This window comes from Melospiza georgiana, chromosome 5, assembly GCF_028018845.1.
Source record: "Melospiza georgiana isolate bMelGeo1 chromosome 5, bMelGeo1.pri, whole genome shotgun sequence".
Lineage (NCBI taxonomy): Eukaryota > Metazoa > Chordata > Aves > Passeriformes > Passerellidae > Melospiza > Melospiza georgiana.
This window is the reverse complement of record NC_080434.1, coordinates 33,035,647-33,053,380: the sequence shown is the minus strand read 5'-3', so window position 1 is coordinate 33,053,380 and position 17,734 is coordinate 33,035,647. Positions and strand designations below refer to the sequence as shown.

At 48.4% G+C, this 17,734-nt stretch overlaps 1 protein-coding gene across 2 annotated transcripts in view; it reads left to right on the top strand.

Moving 5' to 3' along the window:
- SLC4A4 (solute carrier family 4 member 4) overlaps positions 1-17,734 on the top strand; it is a 146,441-nt gene that overhangs the window by 122,819 nt on the left and 5,888 nt on the right. For both annotated transcript variants that reach the window (XM_058024753.1, XM_058024754.1), the window contains 10 exons: positions 2,425-2,696; positions 4,812-4,882; positions 5,211-5,399; positions 6,406-6,519; positions 6,882-7,043; positions 8,798-8,976; positions 9,591-9,663; positions 13,053-13,121; positions 14,361-14,534; positions 16,425-16,586. In XM_058024753.1, coding sequence (XP_057880736.1) covers positions 2,425-2,696; positions 4,812-4,882; positions 5,211-5,399; positions 6,406-6,519; positions 6,882-7,043; positions 8,798-8,976; positions 9,591-9,663; positions 13,053-13,121; positions 14,361-14,534; positions 16,425-16,586 — 1,465 coding nt within the window. The remainder of the gene's footprint in view (positions 1-2,424; positions 2,697-4,811; positions 4,883-5,210; positions 5,400-6,405; positions 6,520-6,881; positions 7,044-8,797; positions 8,977-9,590; positions 9,664-13,052; positions 13,122-14,360; positions 14,535-16,424; positions 16,587-17,734) is intronic.

The following is a 17,734-nucleotide window of genomic DNA, read 5'->3' as shown; positions in this document are numbered from 1 at the left end:
CCATTTTGTTAGGGGTGATCATTTACCATTCCCACATCTGCAATATCAGGAAGATACACTGGAATCCCCAAAGGAATCAGCAGTGTCATGGATGATTTCACCCATGGGGCTGGTGACCCTTTGGCTGGTGTTTTGCAAGGAGATCATTTTAGGTTACACAGAATACACCCCAAATCCCTTGTAGTCTGTGTTCTCAGCATGGCAGGTTGTGCAGGACTTGTGTTCCTACATGTAGGGAGGGATGGGGGCTAGAAAAAATGGCTGGAAAGTTAGATTATCCTAGGGAGGGAAACTGGAAACTACCAAAGGGTGAGTTGCACAGTGGAGCAAGAGGTGGGCACCTTTCTTTTCTTCCCTCATCTGGAATCAATGAATAGAGTCAGGAATGGACACACTGCACCTGTTGGCACCTGGCAAGCATGACAAAGCCCAGGTGCAGCAGGCAGCAGGAAAAAAGCGAGATGGAAAAGCACTTTGTACTGTTTTGGAAGGAAGAAGGTGGTTACTGTTAACCTGAGGAGGAGGTGGCAGTTGTGAAAGCCATTGTCCTAACAACCTGCCAGAGCAGAAAGGAAGGCCTTTTCAAAGGAGACCTTTCTTACAAGGAAATTGAAACTGAGTGCTTTGATTTTTTCAGTAATGCATTTGTGGTTGTTCATTTTCACAACACGCTGTTCCCTGCTAGGAGCAATCCTGCAGGACACAGTGCTTTTCCACCTGCTCTGTCAGCTTCAGAAGTGCTGCAGGAATTTGAGAAGTAAATGCTAAAATAATATAGTTTAACATTTTTGAAGTTCTTGAATGGTGTGGAGTCAGTGTAGCTGGGTTTCTGCCAGCTGCCTTCAGATGGATGGATCTCCTGCCCCCTCAGGCACTGACTCTGGATACTTCAGAGTTGTCACTTGGGTCTTGTATTTTTATTTTTTCCTTTCTCTTTTTCTAAATAATTTTGTTTCTTACCTGCTCCTTACCCTCTTCCTGGTCAGGGCTTCTGGCTTCCAGAGAATTGTAGCTGCCTGAGCCTGCCAGTCCCACCAGCTCTTGCTTCCTTCTCCAGAACAGGCTGTGACCTTCCTGGCAGGTCCTCATCTGCTCCAGTGTTCCCTTGAGGCACTTTTTCATTCCTAAAAGCCCACCTTTGGACTCTGTGCTGGCACAGCACCTCAGCCTCAAGCAGCAAACAATGCGGGGCATTGTCCCCAGAAAGGAATGATGCAGCTGGGTGCATGGCTCTCCATCCCCTGCCATTCCCAGCACCAGGGTTTGTCATAGAATATCCCAGGTTGGAAAGGACCCATAAGGATGAGCAAGTCCAACTCTGTGCATCTGGCAAGACTACCTAAAACTAAACCATATGACCAAGAACACTGTCCAGATGCTCCTTGAACTCCATCAGGTTAGGTGCCATGACTGCTTCCTGGCAACACTGTTCCAGTGTCCAGCCACCCTCTGGGAGAAGGTTTTTACTCTATGTCCAGTCTCAGTCAATCTCTAGGAAGGTAGGAGAGCTCTGCAGAGAGACCCGGAGTGGTTGGATGGATGGGCAGACTCCAGTAAGATCAAGTTTAATAAATCCAAGTGCCCAGTCCCGCATTTTGGCCACAATAGCCCCTGCAATGCTATGGGCTGGGGACGGTGTGGCTGGACAGTGCCCAGGCAGAAAGGGACCTGGGGGTACTGGTCAAAAGCTGTCTGAACATGAGCCAGCAGTGTGCTCTGGTGGCCAAGAAGGCCAATGGCTCCTGGCCTGGATCAGGAACAGTGTGGCCAGCAGGAGCAGGGAGGTCAATCTCCCTTGTACTCTGCCCTGGTGAGGTCCCACCTTGAGCACTGTGTCCAGTTCTGGGCCCCTCAGTTTGGGAAGGACCTTGAGACCCTTCAGCCCATCCAGAGAGGGCAGTGAGGGTGGAGAGGGGCTGGGAACACAAACCCTGTGAGAAACAACTGAGGGAGCTGGAGTTGTCTAGCCTGGAGAAAAGGAGACTCAGAGGTGACCTTATCACTCTCTACAACTCCCTGAAAGGTGGCTGCAGTCAGGTGGGGTTGGTCTCTTTCTCCAGACAGCACTGACAGAACCAAAGGACACAGTCTCAAGCTGCACCAAGGGAAGTATAGGCTGGATATTAGGAAAAAGTTTTTTATGGAAAGGATGATAAAGTATTGGAATGGTCTTCCCAGGAAGCTGGTGGAGTCACCATCCCTGGATGTGTTTAAAACAAGACTGGATGTGGCACTGGGTGCCATGGTCTAGCTGAGGTGTTGGGGCTGGGTTGGACTCAATGATCTTGAAGGTCTCTTACAACCTGGTCATTCTGTGATTCAACATCCCCTGACTCAGCTTTGTTCCATGTAACATCTGCTTTCTACTTCCTGATCTTATCTAACCCAATGTTTTCCTTTTTTGCCCCCCTTGTCTTGTTGCAGGGACAATGACTTTGACTACCTGGAGTTCCGCCTCTGGATCGGCCTCTGGTCAGCCTTCCAGTGTCTCATTCTCGTGGCCACCGACGCCAGCTTCCTGGTCAAGTACTTCACCCGCTTCACCGAGGAAGGGTTTTCCTCCCTCATCAGCTTCATCTTCATTTATGATGCTTTCAAGAAGATGATCAAGCTGGCAGATCATTATCCCATCAACTCCCAGTTCAAGGTGGACTATATCACTCATTACTCTTGTGCCTGTAAACCACTAGATCCAGGTAAGGGAGTGTTCATTACCTCTCCAGTTTGTAGACAGGAGGTGGCCTTTGCTCTCCTTTTCCCTTGTGCTGCAGCCCAGATAATAGGTAGATTATTCCTTCTTTATCAGTTGCCTTCAGATATCCTGTTTTAGTCTCTTAGAAGCTGAGAGGTACATTTCATCCCAAGTGGAATGTCAGTGTTGCAGCAGACCTCTCATTGCGGGTAGAAGTGAGCCAAGACACGGACTCTTGTTCAACGATGTGAAAAGGCTCCCAGTTTATTCTTCTCTACAACTGAGCCATCCTGATTGTGACTACAGCAAGCTCCTACTATTGGCTTCCCTGGTGGACTGACTGCAGCTAATTCCTGCTTGACTGTGACTGCATGTGTTAGTTTGCAGAATCTGCGGGCTGTTCCTGCTGGAATATGACTGCAGGCTCCAGCAGCAGACCCCTTGCAAACCTCACCACAGATCTTGTTCAGCAGCAACTCTCTGCCTTATTTTGTCCATCCTCTAGTTTTTCCTGGTTGTTCCTTCTTCCTCAGGGGTCACCCAGGTCCTCCTCTTCAAGGTCCACCCCTGAGCAGCCAACCCATCCCTTTTGTCACACTTATCTTTATTAGTTACTATGACCCATTGAGGGTCATAAGGCTGTTCCTCTTCTTTGGTAATTAGTGCAACTGTGACAGGGGCACAGTCACCTGTAATCCCTTCTTCTACACCTACATGTCACATTACAGCTGGCCTTGCTGGAACTCCTCTAGAGAGCATCATGACCAGTGGAGAAGCTGTTTCTGCACCCCTGTCTCCTTGCATCCCCGTTCCACATGGTATTCCAAATGCCATGAAGGGGCAGCAGTGGTGGCCAGGTCACTGCTGTGCAGCTGGGGTCACTGCCATGGAGCTCAGGCCACTCCTGTTTCAGGAGCTGGATTTATTCAAGGCGTTACCCAAACATGGGTGGTTCCCACCTCCTGGCTGCGCGGATGAGAGGGAAAGCACAAACAATTCCCTCCCTTCCAAGAAGGGAAGTGTATCCCCAGGGCAGCCTATCTCTGGAGTGTGGGCTGCATGGCAGATAGAGCCAGTGTACCTATGGCTCTGGGAACAAAGGGTTACAAAACCCAAATCCAAATTGAGAGAGGCTGGCTGTACCATTAGGGAAGTAGGACCACTCCTAGGATCCCACAAACAATGGGGAGTGAGTAAGAAACTTGATCTGTGCCCAGAGCAAACTGCAGGTTATGTTGGCACACCTGTCCAACAGGAAAAGCTGCTGGCTGCTCCTCGCAGGTGTTGAGAGCCCGTTCCCTGGGGCTGGGTGCCTGCCTTCCCTATTAACACAGGACCTTGGTGAGCACAGTCTGGTTCTGCCTCTGCTGGAATGGCAGAGTGAATTCCTTCTTGAAACTAGGACGATGGGAATGGTCAATGCCAAATTGGAAGTCTCCACTTCCCATTGAAGCACTTGTGGCTCTCCAGACATCCAAGTGAAAAAAGTTTATTTATGCAAAACCTCAATCAGCCATGAGCCCATTTACAGGAAGGATTGCATTTCTAAATGAAATTTCAAATTCATGATTCCTAATGCTTCAGAAGCCACAGGGAATGCTGCTCCTTCTTTCAAAGAAATTATCTCCATCCTGTTGATTTCAATTTCTTGCTCTCTTTTTTCTTTCTTTTAATTCAAAACTGTGTTTATGCTGGACACTGAATCACATTTTGCTTTTCTGGGTATCTTTGGCGTTGTGCTTGCATTTGAAATCAATCATTAGGAATACTCTGTGGGTATTTAATTTAATCCAGAAATCATTAGGAAAATATTGGAAAGCTATGAAATATTATATTGTCTGTCTGGTTTTTTGTGTTTTTTTTTTTTTACCATCAACTCAAAATATAATCCCCGTTGGTTTTGGGTTATGTTTCAATTAACCTTTTCTTTTTCTGTTTTGTGAGTGATTGATGATTGAGGCTTTTGAGTCTCTCTGAAACACTTGTGCCTAACTTTTCTGGAGCAAAGAGGTGGCAAACAGCTTGACAGAGAAATTATTTAATAATTGGAATTGTCTCTCCTTCCCAACGGTTTCCTGCATCCTGCTCACCATATTGCCTGTTTTCTTTTCTCTTGCAGTTAATAGCTCATTACTTAACAGGACTGTGGTGCTGTCAGACTATGAGCTGGTCTCTCCCTCCTCTGAGCTGGTGAGTTCCCCTTGGGAAGGCAGGGATCACATGGCCTGCAGAGTCTTGTGGTGCCACTCTGCTGGCAAGCTCTGGATAGCAAGGAGAAAGAAGTGGAGCTTGCTGGATCACATCCCTGTGTGGGGGAAGGAAGTTGAGGCACAGAATAACAACCTCTTTTAGTCAAACACCAGCAGGAAAATGGTCTCACCCAAACTGTTCTGTGCTTCAGTGATTTTAACTTCTGCATGCTGCCTCCCTGTTCCTCTCAGATACTCTGTCACCATTCCTGTCCCACCATGGGCCAAGTATCCACATCCTTATGGAAACATTCCCTTTTTTCCTGCAGGCCAACAGCACCATTGACTGGGCAGCTCTGACAGCCAAGGACTGCTTGAAGTATGGGGGTCAGCTTGTGGGCAACAACTGTGACTATGTCCCTGACATCACCCTCATGTCTTTCATCCTCTTCTTTGGCACTTACACCTGCTCCATGGCCCTGAAGAAATTCAAGACCAGTCGCTACTTTCCCACCACTGTAAGTATCTCCTGTCACTCTATCAGTCTTTGTGAGGGCACAGCTCAGCCTTCCTTTTGGAGCTGCTGTCCTGCACACAGGGAGGGATGCTCTGCAGGGAAGCAGTCGGGATAAAAGTGCAGCTGATTGCTGAATCTGGTTATCAGAGGGATGTCTGGGATTGCTCCCAGTGCATCTGGAGAACACAGGTAAGGCAACAGAAGAGCCAAGAGGAGCTGTAACCTGCTTGGGTAATGTGGCAGGGGTCTTAAAGGTGCTGAAGGCAACCCTTCCAAGCTTTCAGGCACGTCTCAGGTGCATCTGCCTGTTTTGTCCCTTGGTGAGGCTCCCAGGCTACAGGCGTGTGAGCCAAAGCTATTTCTCTCTGAGACTGCCCCGTTTCTGGCATCCTGACACACAGGGATTTATCCTGCTTGGATGTTTACTGTTCCACTGTGTTACAATTGAACCTCTCTTATTTTTAATACAAAGGAAACAAATTCCATCCGGGCTGGAATGCAGCTCAATTTATCTGTAACCATGCAAACCCAAGAAACCTGGAAGGAACAGCAGCTCTGGAGAGCTCACATAGTTCCAGGCTAGCACAGTGCCTCCTGTGTGGTTAAATTCTGGGGTCTGATCACTGGCAGCTCTAAGTTGTTGTATTCCAGTGACTTCAGGAGAGCTGCAGTCTTAGGGATTTAGCTGGGAAGCCTGGTTTGTTTTCTTGTCTGCTTAGTTTGACTTATTACTTGAACAGCAAACAGTGTAATCTCTGCCAGTCCTTCACAGTATCTCATTTGTGGAAGTTTGTGCTGTTTCTATGCCTCCATTTAGGCTTTCAGAGAGCATAGTAAAGTACCAAGGCATGTGTGGCAAATGACACTGGACATGATGGTGGCCATATTTGTGGGGGAAGAAATTATGAGCTTGTCCTGCCAGTGTTTGCCATGTGGGCACTAAAGTATGGGTGAAATGCTGTTCTGTGGTGCTAACTCCTGTGGTTATGGTACCACGTCTCTTTCAGGCCCGGAAGCTCATTAGTGACTTTGCCATTATCCTGTCCATTTTGATCTTCTGTGGAATTGATGCCCTGGTTGGTGTGGACACACCAAAACTAATTGTGCCAAGTGAATTCAAGGTATGTTGTTGTCAGCTTGTTTGCTGGCTTTTGGAAGAGGTTCCTTTTCCCTTGCACCTGCCCTGTGTGGAGTGACTTGCCCTCAGAATGGGAATGTAGTCAGCAGTCTGGAAAGGGCCTGTTTACTCAGAGGCTTAGGGTTAGGAGGCTTTTTGTTAGCATCATTTTAATTGGCTGGTTTATCTCCTAAATTCTGCCTCCATACTTGGAGCCTTTGACTGGTGTTAATGGATGGGATGAAATTGCCACAAACCTGAAGTGTCTCCCTGGAGCTCCATTGCTGGAAGCAGACCTGGCTTTGGGATTTCATCACCCCTGTACTGTGCCTCTAACACAAGCTTTCTTTTCCTTGCCCTTCAAAGCCAACCAGTCCCGAGAGGGGTTGGTTTATCCCACCTTTTGGAGGGAACCCGTGGTGGGTGTACCTGGCAGCAGCCATCCCTGCCCTGCTGGTGACCATCCTCATCTTCATGGACCAGCAGATCACCGCCGTCATCGTCAACAGGAAGGAGCACAAGCTCAAGGTGGGTGTGCCTTGTGCCTGGAGCATGGGCAGGGGCTTTTCCCCCTGCCACCTTCCTCCCCATGGACCTTCCCTGGCACTGGCTGCTGTTTCTAAGCAGGAAAAGTGGCTTTGTGGCCAAAGCTGCACGGTGCTGTCAAATACCAGCAATAAGCTGGAGAGATTTGGGACATACCAAGGGCATAACCTCAGCTGGATGTTATTTAAAGAAGAGCTGATATGTAACAGCCTAAAATGTAGTCATGTTTTTAAAACAAACTTTCCAGACCAGTGGTATGCAGTTTTTCATGCCTGTAGGGTTTTTTTCTGTTCCTCTGCATGGTCAGTTCTATTGGAAAATATTAAATTCCTGCGAAAGAAGATTGTCTCTTCCTGCTCACAGGGCATGTTTCAAGTGGTCTGACCTGTGGGAGTAATGGCTCCCTCAAAACACAGGCAGGGGTGGGTCATTATTTAGATACCTGCTTTATCAGTTATCAGGAGAGCTGTTGGAAATGGGAAGAAAGCTTCTGCTTGGAAAAGAGGAGGATGTTTCAATTCATGTGGTCACTGTAAATGTTAGACAAGTAATGTGTAATTTAAGACCATCCTGAGCCCAACCTGGAGGAGAGAGTTGAAGTACCAGGGAATGGGAATGGCTTCTTATGCACAGTGATGATTGCTGGCTGATGATTTAAAAAACCCCTCAGAACATCCTTGTTTGCTACCTGGATCTGAGCAGATAAACTCAATATTGGGCCCTCATGTTCCTCAGAGATGGCTAAGCAGTTTTAGGTCTGTCTCTTGCTCCTAACCAAGCAGACATAGCATTTTCTTCAACACTGTAAGAAAATATTCACTGTTCTTCCCTCATGAGGAAGAGGCCCCTCATCTCTGCAGCTTATGAACCGCTGAATGTGGTTTTGCTGTCAGCACTGGCTGTACTTTTTTAGCAACGAAGTTATAAACACTCCAGTACTCCAAAGTACTGTTTGATGTAAAAAATGCATTCCCTGCTTCCTTTGTTTATGGTGTGAATATGGTATTTTGTGGAATTGAGGGTTCACAAGCCCCATCTTGTTGTTCCACACCAAATAACACTTCTATACACAAGATCTGCTGTAGGAAAAAGATGTTTTTTTCTGCTCATCCCTTGCTGAAGTGTTGGCACGGTACTGCTGGGTGCTCATCCCGGTGCCACCAGCCAGCCAAGGTAAGCAGTGCACGTGTCAGGAAAACAGTGAGGACTATTCAAGAGAAGCTGGATTGCCCTCCCTCCTGGGTCATCCTAGGCCTGGATCATTTTGTTTTTTCCAATAAAATCAAGCTGAATGGGATTTTAAAAAGGTTAATCTGTTTTAAAATAGCAAACCTTAGAGGTTTGTCCACTGTTTTTCTGAATATCCCTTTTCTTGGTGGCTCTTTTGTTTCTTCTCTTGGCACTTGTGACTGCTGGAATTCCTGTTTTATTTCATTACAGAATTTTGAAAATAGAGGATCAGAGGTGTTTGAAAAGGAGTCAAGAACAAGGGCAGCTTTCTCCTCTGGGTTGGGAATGAGGCTTCAGCTGTTCCTGTTGCACTCCTGAAGGAGCATAGCATTGTATCGTGAGGGAGATGCTTCCTTATGCTGTTCACAGGATCCAATGTATTTCTGGTGTTTGGTTCTGTTGGCCAGGATGCTGCAGAAGGAAATGCTGCCTGTCCAGCATTCCTCTGCCCTGCTCCAGAGGCATTTGGAATAATTAAGCTGAAGGTTGTTTGTCTCCCTCCACAGAAAGGTGCTGGATATCATCTGGATTTGTTCTGGGTGGCCATTCTGATGATTGTCTGCTCCTTTATGGGGCTGCCCTGGTACGTGGCTGCTACCGTCATCTCCATCGCTCACATCGACAGCCTGAAGATGGAGACGGAGACTTCAGCCCCTGGAGAGCAGCCCAAGTTTTTGGGAGTGAGGTATGTCCCACCAGGAAGTCTCAATTACCGTGTTTGCAAAATCCTTTTGCACAAAGAATTTTGTGCTGCCTTTTCCCTATTTCCAAAGCCAGGTCCTTGGGCGAGCCCCCTTGTGGCTCCTCCAAAGTTTACTTGGCCACATCAGGTGCAGTGTTCCTGTGTTAAAGGAAATAAATTTCCTGCAGGCTTCTCTATCCAGGGAAATGAAGCAAATTCCTTAGCAAACATAATGGTCAAACATACAAACCTATCATACCTAGTGCAAGCAGCTTTACTTAATGAAGCATCTTTTTCATGTGTTTGGGTGCTTTAATGAAGTGGTCTGAAGTCTTCCAGTGGGATTACTCCTGGAAATCAGGCAGCTTATTTAGGTAACTAGATGGAAATTTTATGGCATGTCTTTCAGCATTCTGAAATATTACTGGCCGAGGTGTTTTTGGGTGTGGAGGGCCAATGGTGGAACAAAACTGTCTGAGGTTTAAAACAGAGGTCTGGCTCAGGATCCAGCCACCTGCCTGAGGCTGTTGGATGAAAAATGTGGCTGCAGAAATGAGTTTTGGGGATTCCTGTTGGTGTTCAGTACTTGGGGTCCTGACTCAGTGATGTTGTTTCAGGGAGCAGAGAGTCACTGGTGTGATCGTTTTCATCCTGACCGGGGTGTCTGTCTTCATGGCTCCCATCCTGAAGGTAAGGACTGTTCACAGTTCTTTGAAGGCTTGAATCCAAACCTTTTGGAAGGAAACACCAACATGGTTGTAGTGTGCTAGAACAGTCACCAAATTCAGGGCTGGGGTTCTTGGGCACTGTGGTCTTTTTCATTTTAAGGTTATTTCTCCATGTTTGCATGAAGTTAAGCTCCCTTTTCTTTTATACCTCCACTCTTTGTTTTATGGAAAACATATTCTGGATAAAGCTCAGACTATGGAAAACATGTTTCTGGAGGAAGCAGTCCAATTAAATGGCATTTCTTAGTCTTTGAACCGGTTTTTTCCTGTAAGTTTAGCCAAAGCTCTGGATAGATGTGCTGCTGATGGACCATTGCATTTAGGTAGGTTGTTGTTTTCCAAGACCAGAGATTTGGTGCATGTAGCCATGGAGAAATGCATCCTTAGTGGATCATCAGATTGTAGAAGGAAACTGGAGAACCTGTCTTGTGGAGGATGCTGCCTTCTCTGGGGATAGTGATGGAAGTGGTGCCAAGCATGGACATACTGTCCAGCAGGAGGTGTCAGCTGCAGGAGCCCTTATCCATGGATCCATGGGCCTATGGTAGGAGCAGAAGATGTCAGAGCAGCAGCACTGTGCATTGTAACCACAGCACCGAGCAGATGGGTGTCTGGGAGAGCATTTGTGGAGGCTGCACAGAAGATTTTGGAGGCTGCAGGGCCAGTGAGGCACAGTGTGATGTGAGCCTGAGGGGAAGAGGCAGGCAGGGAGCAGTGACTCTGCCTGTGGAGGGAGTGGAGACAGTAGCTTTCCATGCCAGTGTGTTCCTGTTCTTAATTTCTAAGGCTGTTTGTACAGCTCGAATTTTGGTGTCTCAGGTAACAGTTTCCACCTCCACATGATCAGGCATTTCCATGCCTTTAATTTAATGGCTGATTGTGATAATCCTGCTTGTTAGTTTATGTGACCTTTCCCTGCAAGATCCCTCTTCCTCTATCCCACTGGGGTCTGTTACTTCCCCTGTTATTGCTTCAGTCATTCATTCTTTGTCTGTGCTTCCCCTAAGACAATGTGTGAGGAAGATCCTCGCTGGAGGACGCCTGAGGATAAGTCAGCATGCTGCTGGCCCATGTGCCAGAGGGAAGGACATGGCAGGATTTCAGGACCTTTAGCAAATTCCAGTGGCAGGGTCCTGCTGGAGAGAGCTGCACTGCTAAATGCATTGCAGAACATTTCAGTCTTCTCCTGCCAGCAGCAAATTGAACGTTGACAATCCCAAATTTAATAAACCAGGCAATCCACGGAATAATCCCAGCTTTGTTTGCTGAGGTCTTTGCGGTGGTTGTGCTGGTTTTGGATGGTGCTGGTGTTTCTGCTCAGCCCAGGCAGATCTCCACAGAAACATCCTTGGCCCTGCTGGGAGGGTGACAGGCACTTTCCTATAAATACAGTTTTAGTCCTGTTGGCCTGCAGCAGCTTTGTTTGGGGGCCAAAGCCAGCACCCCCATCGTCAAGGAATGCTTTGCCAAGAGAAAGTCTTCCAAAATGACAGCACCACTTGCCGCTCTGCAGGCTCAGGTACTGAGGTTTCACCTCAGGATAATGTACAGGATTAATCATGATGGAATGCTGAAATTATTCTTACTTTTAAAAAAACCCATGGAAATAAATAGAAGGGCAGGAGAGGAGAGCAGTGAAAATGAGCTGGCAAGCTCAGCTCTTGCTTACTGTATTGTGTTGTGTGTCATCCCTGAGATCTAGTGAGGGCTTTGAATCCCATGATCACCCACAGCTTTGTGAAGCCCCTGCTGGGTCCCTGTCCCTCTCACAGCAGAGCTGTTGGCAGAGCCCAGAAAAAGCTGCAGAAAAAACTTTTACCTTCAGATGGGAAACAGCAGTGTGGCTCACTCGAGGGAGCAAATAAACCCAAGAGAAGGATGAGGTAGCAGTTCAGAAGCTTGCAGGAGGGGACAGGCAGCGAGACTCAGGAAGGAAGGAGAAATGCAGGCAGGGAGGCTCTGGACAGCATAGGGCTGGGTGACTTTGGTGCTCATGTGGCCCCAGGGAAATGCCTGCTGGAAGCAATGAGCAAGGTGGTGGGGAATATGCTAAAACACTGCATAGCTGCACTGTTGTTTGCCTCTCTGATGAGCTCAGTGCAGGGGTTGGAAGGGGAGGATTCCCAGCACAGGACTGCTTGGAGCAGTGGGTGCCATGGCCTGGCTGTGGCTGCCATTCAGTGGTAGTCCCCTGGCACTGCACTAGGGACTGTCCTTCGGAGCTCATTCCATCCTCCCTGGGCACCAGTAAATCCCACAGAGGCTGGTACTCAGCTCCTGCCTGTGGTTTGTTCCAGGCATCCCTGTTCCTGTCATGCCAGGCAGGCTGCCCACTCCTCTGGTGAGGGATAGAGACTCATTCCAGGCAGCCTGTCTGCTGCTCCCCTGCACCTTCCTCACTCCCAAAGGGAGGTGTGCCCCATGTGGAGGTATGGGCAGCACTTGGCACTTTGAGGGAGCAGAAAGTGATGTTTGAAAGAACATATCCTGGCAACAAAGAAAGGAAGTCAGTCCTGTATTTGGGAGTAATTCTGGATTAATGTGTGTGAGAGACAGAGCAGGAAGAGATTGGGTTGGCACGACTGTTGTTGCTCAGGTGGGACTCCAAAGAACATCCTTTCTGCATGGATTTGCATGGTTTACTGAGCTGGACTGGACATGGAATCACAGGATTGTTTTAATTGGAAAAGCTCTCTAAGATCACCCAGTTCCACCAGCACTGCCAAAGTCACCACTAAACCATGTCCCCAGGAGCTGCCTTTAAATTCCTCCAGAGATGGCAACTCTAGCACTGCCCTGGAAACCCTGTGCCAGGGCTTGACAACCCTTTCTGTGAATGTGTTTTCCTAATATCCTACCTAAACCTCCCCGGGCACAACTTGAGTTACCTGGGAAAACACGGTGTACCACAAACTACAGGATTGTTCTGCCTTTCCTTCTCTGCCTTCTGTTTCTAGTCACACCACAAATCAGAGGTGAAAGGCAGTTTGAAGCTCACTGGAACACATCTGCCCACCTGTTCCTTGACTTGCTGAGTGACTGGAATCGTGCCCTCTGGACAAGATGTCCAAGTCCTGGTGAACTGGGAGAGTGTGATTGCACAAATGTCCTTGTGTCTCTCAGAACACAGCAGGAGGATTTATTGTTTATTCAGCTTCATTTTATGAATTACATATTTACATATTGTTTCTTCAGCTTTATTACTTCCATGGCTTCATTCCTCTCTGTCATCCCCCTGTGGGTGCAGTTTGGATGGCTGACAGGCTGGGAATGTTGTCCCACCACGTGTTAATGGTGTGTGGTGTACAGGGAGGTTCTCACCTGGGCTCTCCTGCTCTTCTTGTCCCACAGTTCATTCCCATGCCCGTGCTCTATGGTGTCTTCCTCTACATGGGAGTTGCATCCCTCAATGGCGTGCAGGTGAGTCATCAGCCAGCACAGGGCTTCTCCCACAGCCCTCCAGCTTCACCCTTCTCCTTCACTGCCTCCTCCTCCTTCCCAAGAAGCCCATGAAGGGTGGCAGCTGCTGGCAAACTTAGCCACAAGCCCGGGTGTCCTGAAATGGCAGACCAAGGGACAGTGGCCAAGTGGGCACTGGCAGTGCCAGGGGTGCTTTGTGAAGACCTGGGTCCATCTTTGGCAACCAGGACGGGGCTTGGGGTAGCCTGGTCTGGTGGAAGATGTCCTTGCCTATGGCAGAGGGGTGGAACAAGAGGATCCCCTTAGGATCCCCTCCAACCCAAACCATTCCAGGATTCTACAGGCTTCTGCCCCAGCTCAGGCTCGCTCCCAGGGTAGTTTGGGTCCTGTGCCACAGACTGAAGGCAAGGAAGGAGGATGATTTATGGCAGTGGGGTTGTTCCTCAATGCTGAGGAGCAGGGACATTGTTCTCCAGGGAGGGGAAGCCATTCCCCTCTCTGTCGTTGAGGAAATCTTACATAAGGAACCACTCTCATGCCCAGCGCCTGTAGCTGGCCCAAGGAGGCTGGAAGTGGTTTTGTTGCTTTCTGGCACCCTGTTAATTGAGGCCTTTCTTTTTCGTGCCGGGTTGTGCCCTGAGGGGAAGGGACTGCCTGTCCTGTGAGCCCCAGAATTCCCTCAGGCGTTCTGTAAAACAGCTCCAGCTTCCATTCAGTGCCGCGGTTCCGTCTGGTCCCGGCAGTGGGCAGTGAGCCCGCGCTCCGGCAGGGGACAACGAGGGGATTGTCCCGCTGCCCCGGGGCCGGCTCTCCTGCAGGGGATTTCCCCTGCTCCCGACCCAGGTGGTGGGGGGGCTGGGATCAACAGTGTTTTGTACTCACTGAGAAATCCCCATTTTGGTTTAGCTCCAAGTCCATCCGGTCCAGCACAGGGCACAGGGACACTGCTGGGAAAGCTGCCCATCTTCCTCGCTCTTTGGTGAGGTGCTGTTCTGTTTTCTGGCAAGGCAATGTCTGCCCTCGCCTCTGTTGACCTCTGCTCCTGATTTATTTGGGGAAAACAAAAGCACAGCTTCTAAAGGCTGAATATCTTTCCTTGGCAGGAGCAGGGAAAGGGAGGACAGCAAAAAATCCCCAGAGTGTGATGCTGACCCTGGTTTGGGCATTCATTTTGTTTTCTCTCTTTTTTTTTTGTGCATCCTGTGTTTCATTTCAACATCTCTTCCTTTTCATTTCCAGTTCATGGATCGGCTGAAGCTGCTCTTGATGCCTCTAAAACACCAGCCTGACTTCATCTACCTGCGCCACGTCCCGCTGCGCAGGGTGCACCTCTTCACCTTCCTGCAGGTGGTGTGCCTGGCCCTCCTCTGGATCCTCAAATCCACCGTGGCTGCCATCATATTCCCTGTCATGGTAGGTGTTGCTGTCCTTTCCAACCCTCCCTTTCCTCACAGCCTGCTCCTTTCCCCCTTGGACACTCCTGTACATGTGTAAATCCAGCCTCTCCCTAGCGAGTCTGTGCCTCACAGCTCCACTCATGGCACTCAGGGGGCTCAGTGTGACTGTGGCTGCCTTTCCATTAATCCTCTGGAGGAAAATGAGCCTGGAAAGTTAATTTTTTCCCAGGAAGGTGTAGTTAGTGTTGACCAGTCCTGGCTGCCAAGGTTAGATTTGCTGTGGTTTCTCCTTGAGCTGCATGAACCGAGGAGAGGTGCAGAGTTTCTGGCTTAGCCCACACTAGCTACCAGATGCAAAATGTCTCCCTGGCTTTTAAATAGCACAAATTGACAGAACCAAGAAGGAGACTCAGTGCTAAGAGAGGTGTCAAAGGGAGGGAAAGGGAATGTCTCTTTTCCTTGGACTCCAGTAAAAGACACTAATGTTGTTTACCCTCTGTGGGTGACTATTCATATTATTACTGGAATTATAGACACAGCTAGGCACTCTGGCTTGGAGATGGGTCTGACTTGTGCAAAAGGCAAAGTTTTATGAAAGTCCTGAATAACTCTTGGTCCCAAGTCAGCTAATTTCAGGTTTATGGACATGTAAAATCTGAGTTGTGGGGGCTGGTAGGAGCTGCAGTGCTTATGTAAGGGAGAGAGGGAGGGAGGGCAGAAGCCAGGAGAAGAACAAGATGGTGAAATGAGAAGATTATGCCAGTTAAAAAAATCCTCCAAATGTTCCTGCTGAGACACATGCTCCTGTGAAAGATGTAAAAAATCAGTAATTTCCACTGATGTGGCATTCCATCGCAACTCCATGGCTGTGTTGCACTGATGTTGGAAGCTGAATGTAAAATTTCTTTGCCCATGCTAGAATCTGATTGCAACCCAAGACTGACCAAGTTTGTTAGAAGGGTGCAGACTCAGGGAAGGCACAGCCACAGCTTCGATGGAGCTGGATATGATGGCAAAAAGCTCCATTTTCTGCACTCATGAGCAAAAAAGCACAAACTTCAGTTTGTGAGGATTCAGCCAGTGGCCAAGTCCGTGTTTATTTGGAGGAAAGGCATTTTCAGCACAGTAATCCACAGTGGGATGGTCACAGTGTCTGTGTGCTATCTTTCTCCCCTGAGTAATTCCTCACATCCGTAATTGCCCCTCAGGTTATGCAAGTCAGAGCCTGAGATCTTCTCCTGGGAATTGTTTGTGCTGTGCATCAGGATGGCCTGGCACAAAGCTGTCCTTAAAGGCAGCTTCTTGGGAATAGGTTACAGCTCCCAGCCCATTGCTGTACCCTCTGCAAAGCCTGTGTGGGATCTCAGTGGCCTCTGCTGGGGCTGTCAGGCCCAGTGTCCATGTAAGCACCCATTTCAGTCCCTTCCTTCTTTCCCAGTGCTTTTGTTGCAGTCTTGCACAGAACGAGCTTTTACTCCAGTTTCCTGCTGCCACAATCCCAGTAAACTTTATTCTGCAATATCTGGGGGCGTGAATTGGCCCTTGTCTGATTTCTTAAAAGTTCAGCTGGGCAAGTGGTGAGAAATAAGTCAAGGTTTTATTACTCAGGCTGTCCTGTGAACCTGCCTCCAAAAGTAAATGAAAATGCTCAATTGTTTGCTCTTTATTTCCTAATACAAGAGTGTTAAATACAGGAGTATTCCACTGCTTCTGATTTTTTCTGACATGAGGCAGTGACAGCACAACCTCTTAAGCTGACAGAGATGTCCCGGGTGTTCACCACCTTCTTTGTATGTTCATTTACAGCCAGAATTCAAGAGTGTGGGCTTAGAAGCAGAACTGAGAGGAATGCAGTGTGCCAAGTGAAAGGTAAAATGTGACTGGGAATCCCTCTCTGCCTTTGCAGATCTTGGCCCTGGTGGCAGTCAGAAAAGCCATGGACTACCTCTTTTCCCAGCATGACTTAAGCTTTCTTGACGACGTCATTCCAGAAAAGGACAAGAAGAAGAAAGAGGATGAGAAGAAGAAGAAAAAGAAGAAGGGCAGTATGGACAGTGACAATGATGATGTAAGGAGCTTCCTGCTCTTGTCACATTGCTCCTCCCTAGGTAGCTAACCCCCTGCACATTCCATGCCCTGCCCAGTGCTGAGGCTGGACATTTGCCAGCCACTTGTGGAGCTGACAGCTCGGTCTGCCACTGCTGCAGCTAATGAGTCCCAAAGAAAACTTAATTCCTACACAGCCTTCCCTTTTCCAGCCTGTGATGGGTGATTTGTGCATTGCTAGGGGTGAGGTTACACTTTCCAAGAGCACCAGGTACCTGCTGAGGTTTCATGCCCCTTGCTAGAATGCCTCTCATCACCCTGCCTCCTCCAGCTTCCCTCCTACACCTTTCTCCCCTTTGTTGTCTCTTACATTTTAGGAGGAGAATGCTTTTCACCAGCAGCTCTGGTCCTACTGGTTTTCTTTTTTATTTTTCAAGTATTTTTGTAATGGCTCTTTTGGAAAGCACAAAATAGGTGTGATTTGTCATATTGCAGGAAAAGCTGCTTGGTGTTGGTAAAACTCATCACCTCCATGTTTCCTGAGCATCTGTGCCCTCTGCAGTGCACTCTGGTCCTACCTCAGGTGTCAGCATGCCCTAAATAGTGAAAAGTGACCTGGCTAGGCCTCACTCATGTGCCTTTGACTGTTCTCTTTCCTCCTGTATATGTAAGAAGAAGAAATGTAGTCTTGGTGCCTTTAAATGTTCCCCTGCTCAGGTCTAACTCAAATGCTTTAAATTTATGTTGAAGTGCTAAACACACTCCGTGGTGAGTTCTAAGCATGGTGTCACTTCTTCTGCTCATGTCCATGAAGAAGGGCCTTTCCTGGGCTGTAGGGAGAGGTAAGGTCACCTGAAGCTGGGAAAGAATCCCCTTTTAGCACAGCAGGAAAAACAGCTGGGAGGACTGGCTTTTAGTTGAGACAGCAAGCTGCCCTGTCCCATCATTGCTCCAGCTCCCAGGGTTTTCCTTAGCACCCTTGAGCAAACCCAGATGAGAGTAAAAGGGGCTCTGCTGAGGAATCAGCAGTGGTTTGGCTCCATCCCCTCCTCCTGACTGGTGTGAATCCAGCAGTGTATGCCCAGCCATGGCTTCCCTCTCTCCTGTCTGTTTTAAGGTATTTCCTCTCTTCCCAGGCTTTCCCTGAATTCCAGGTACAGTAATTAATCT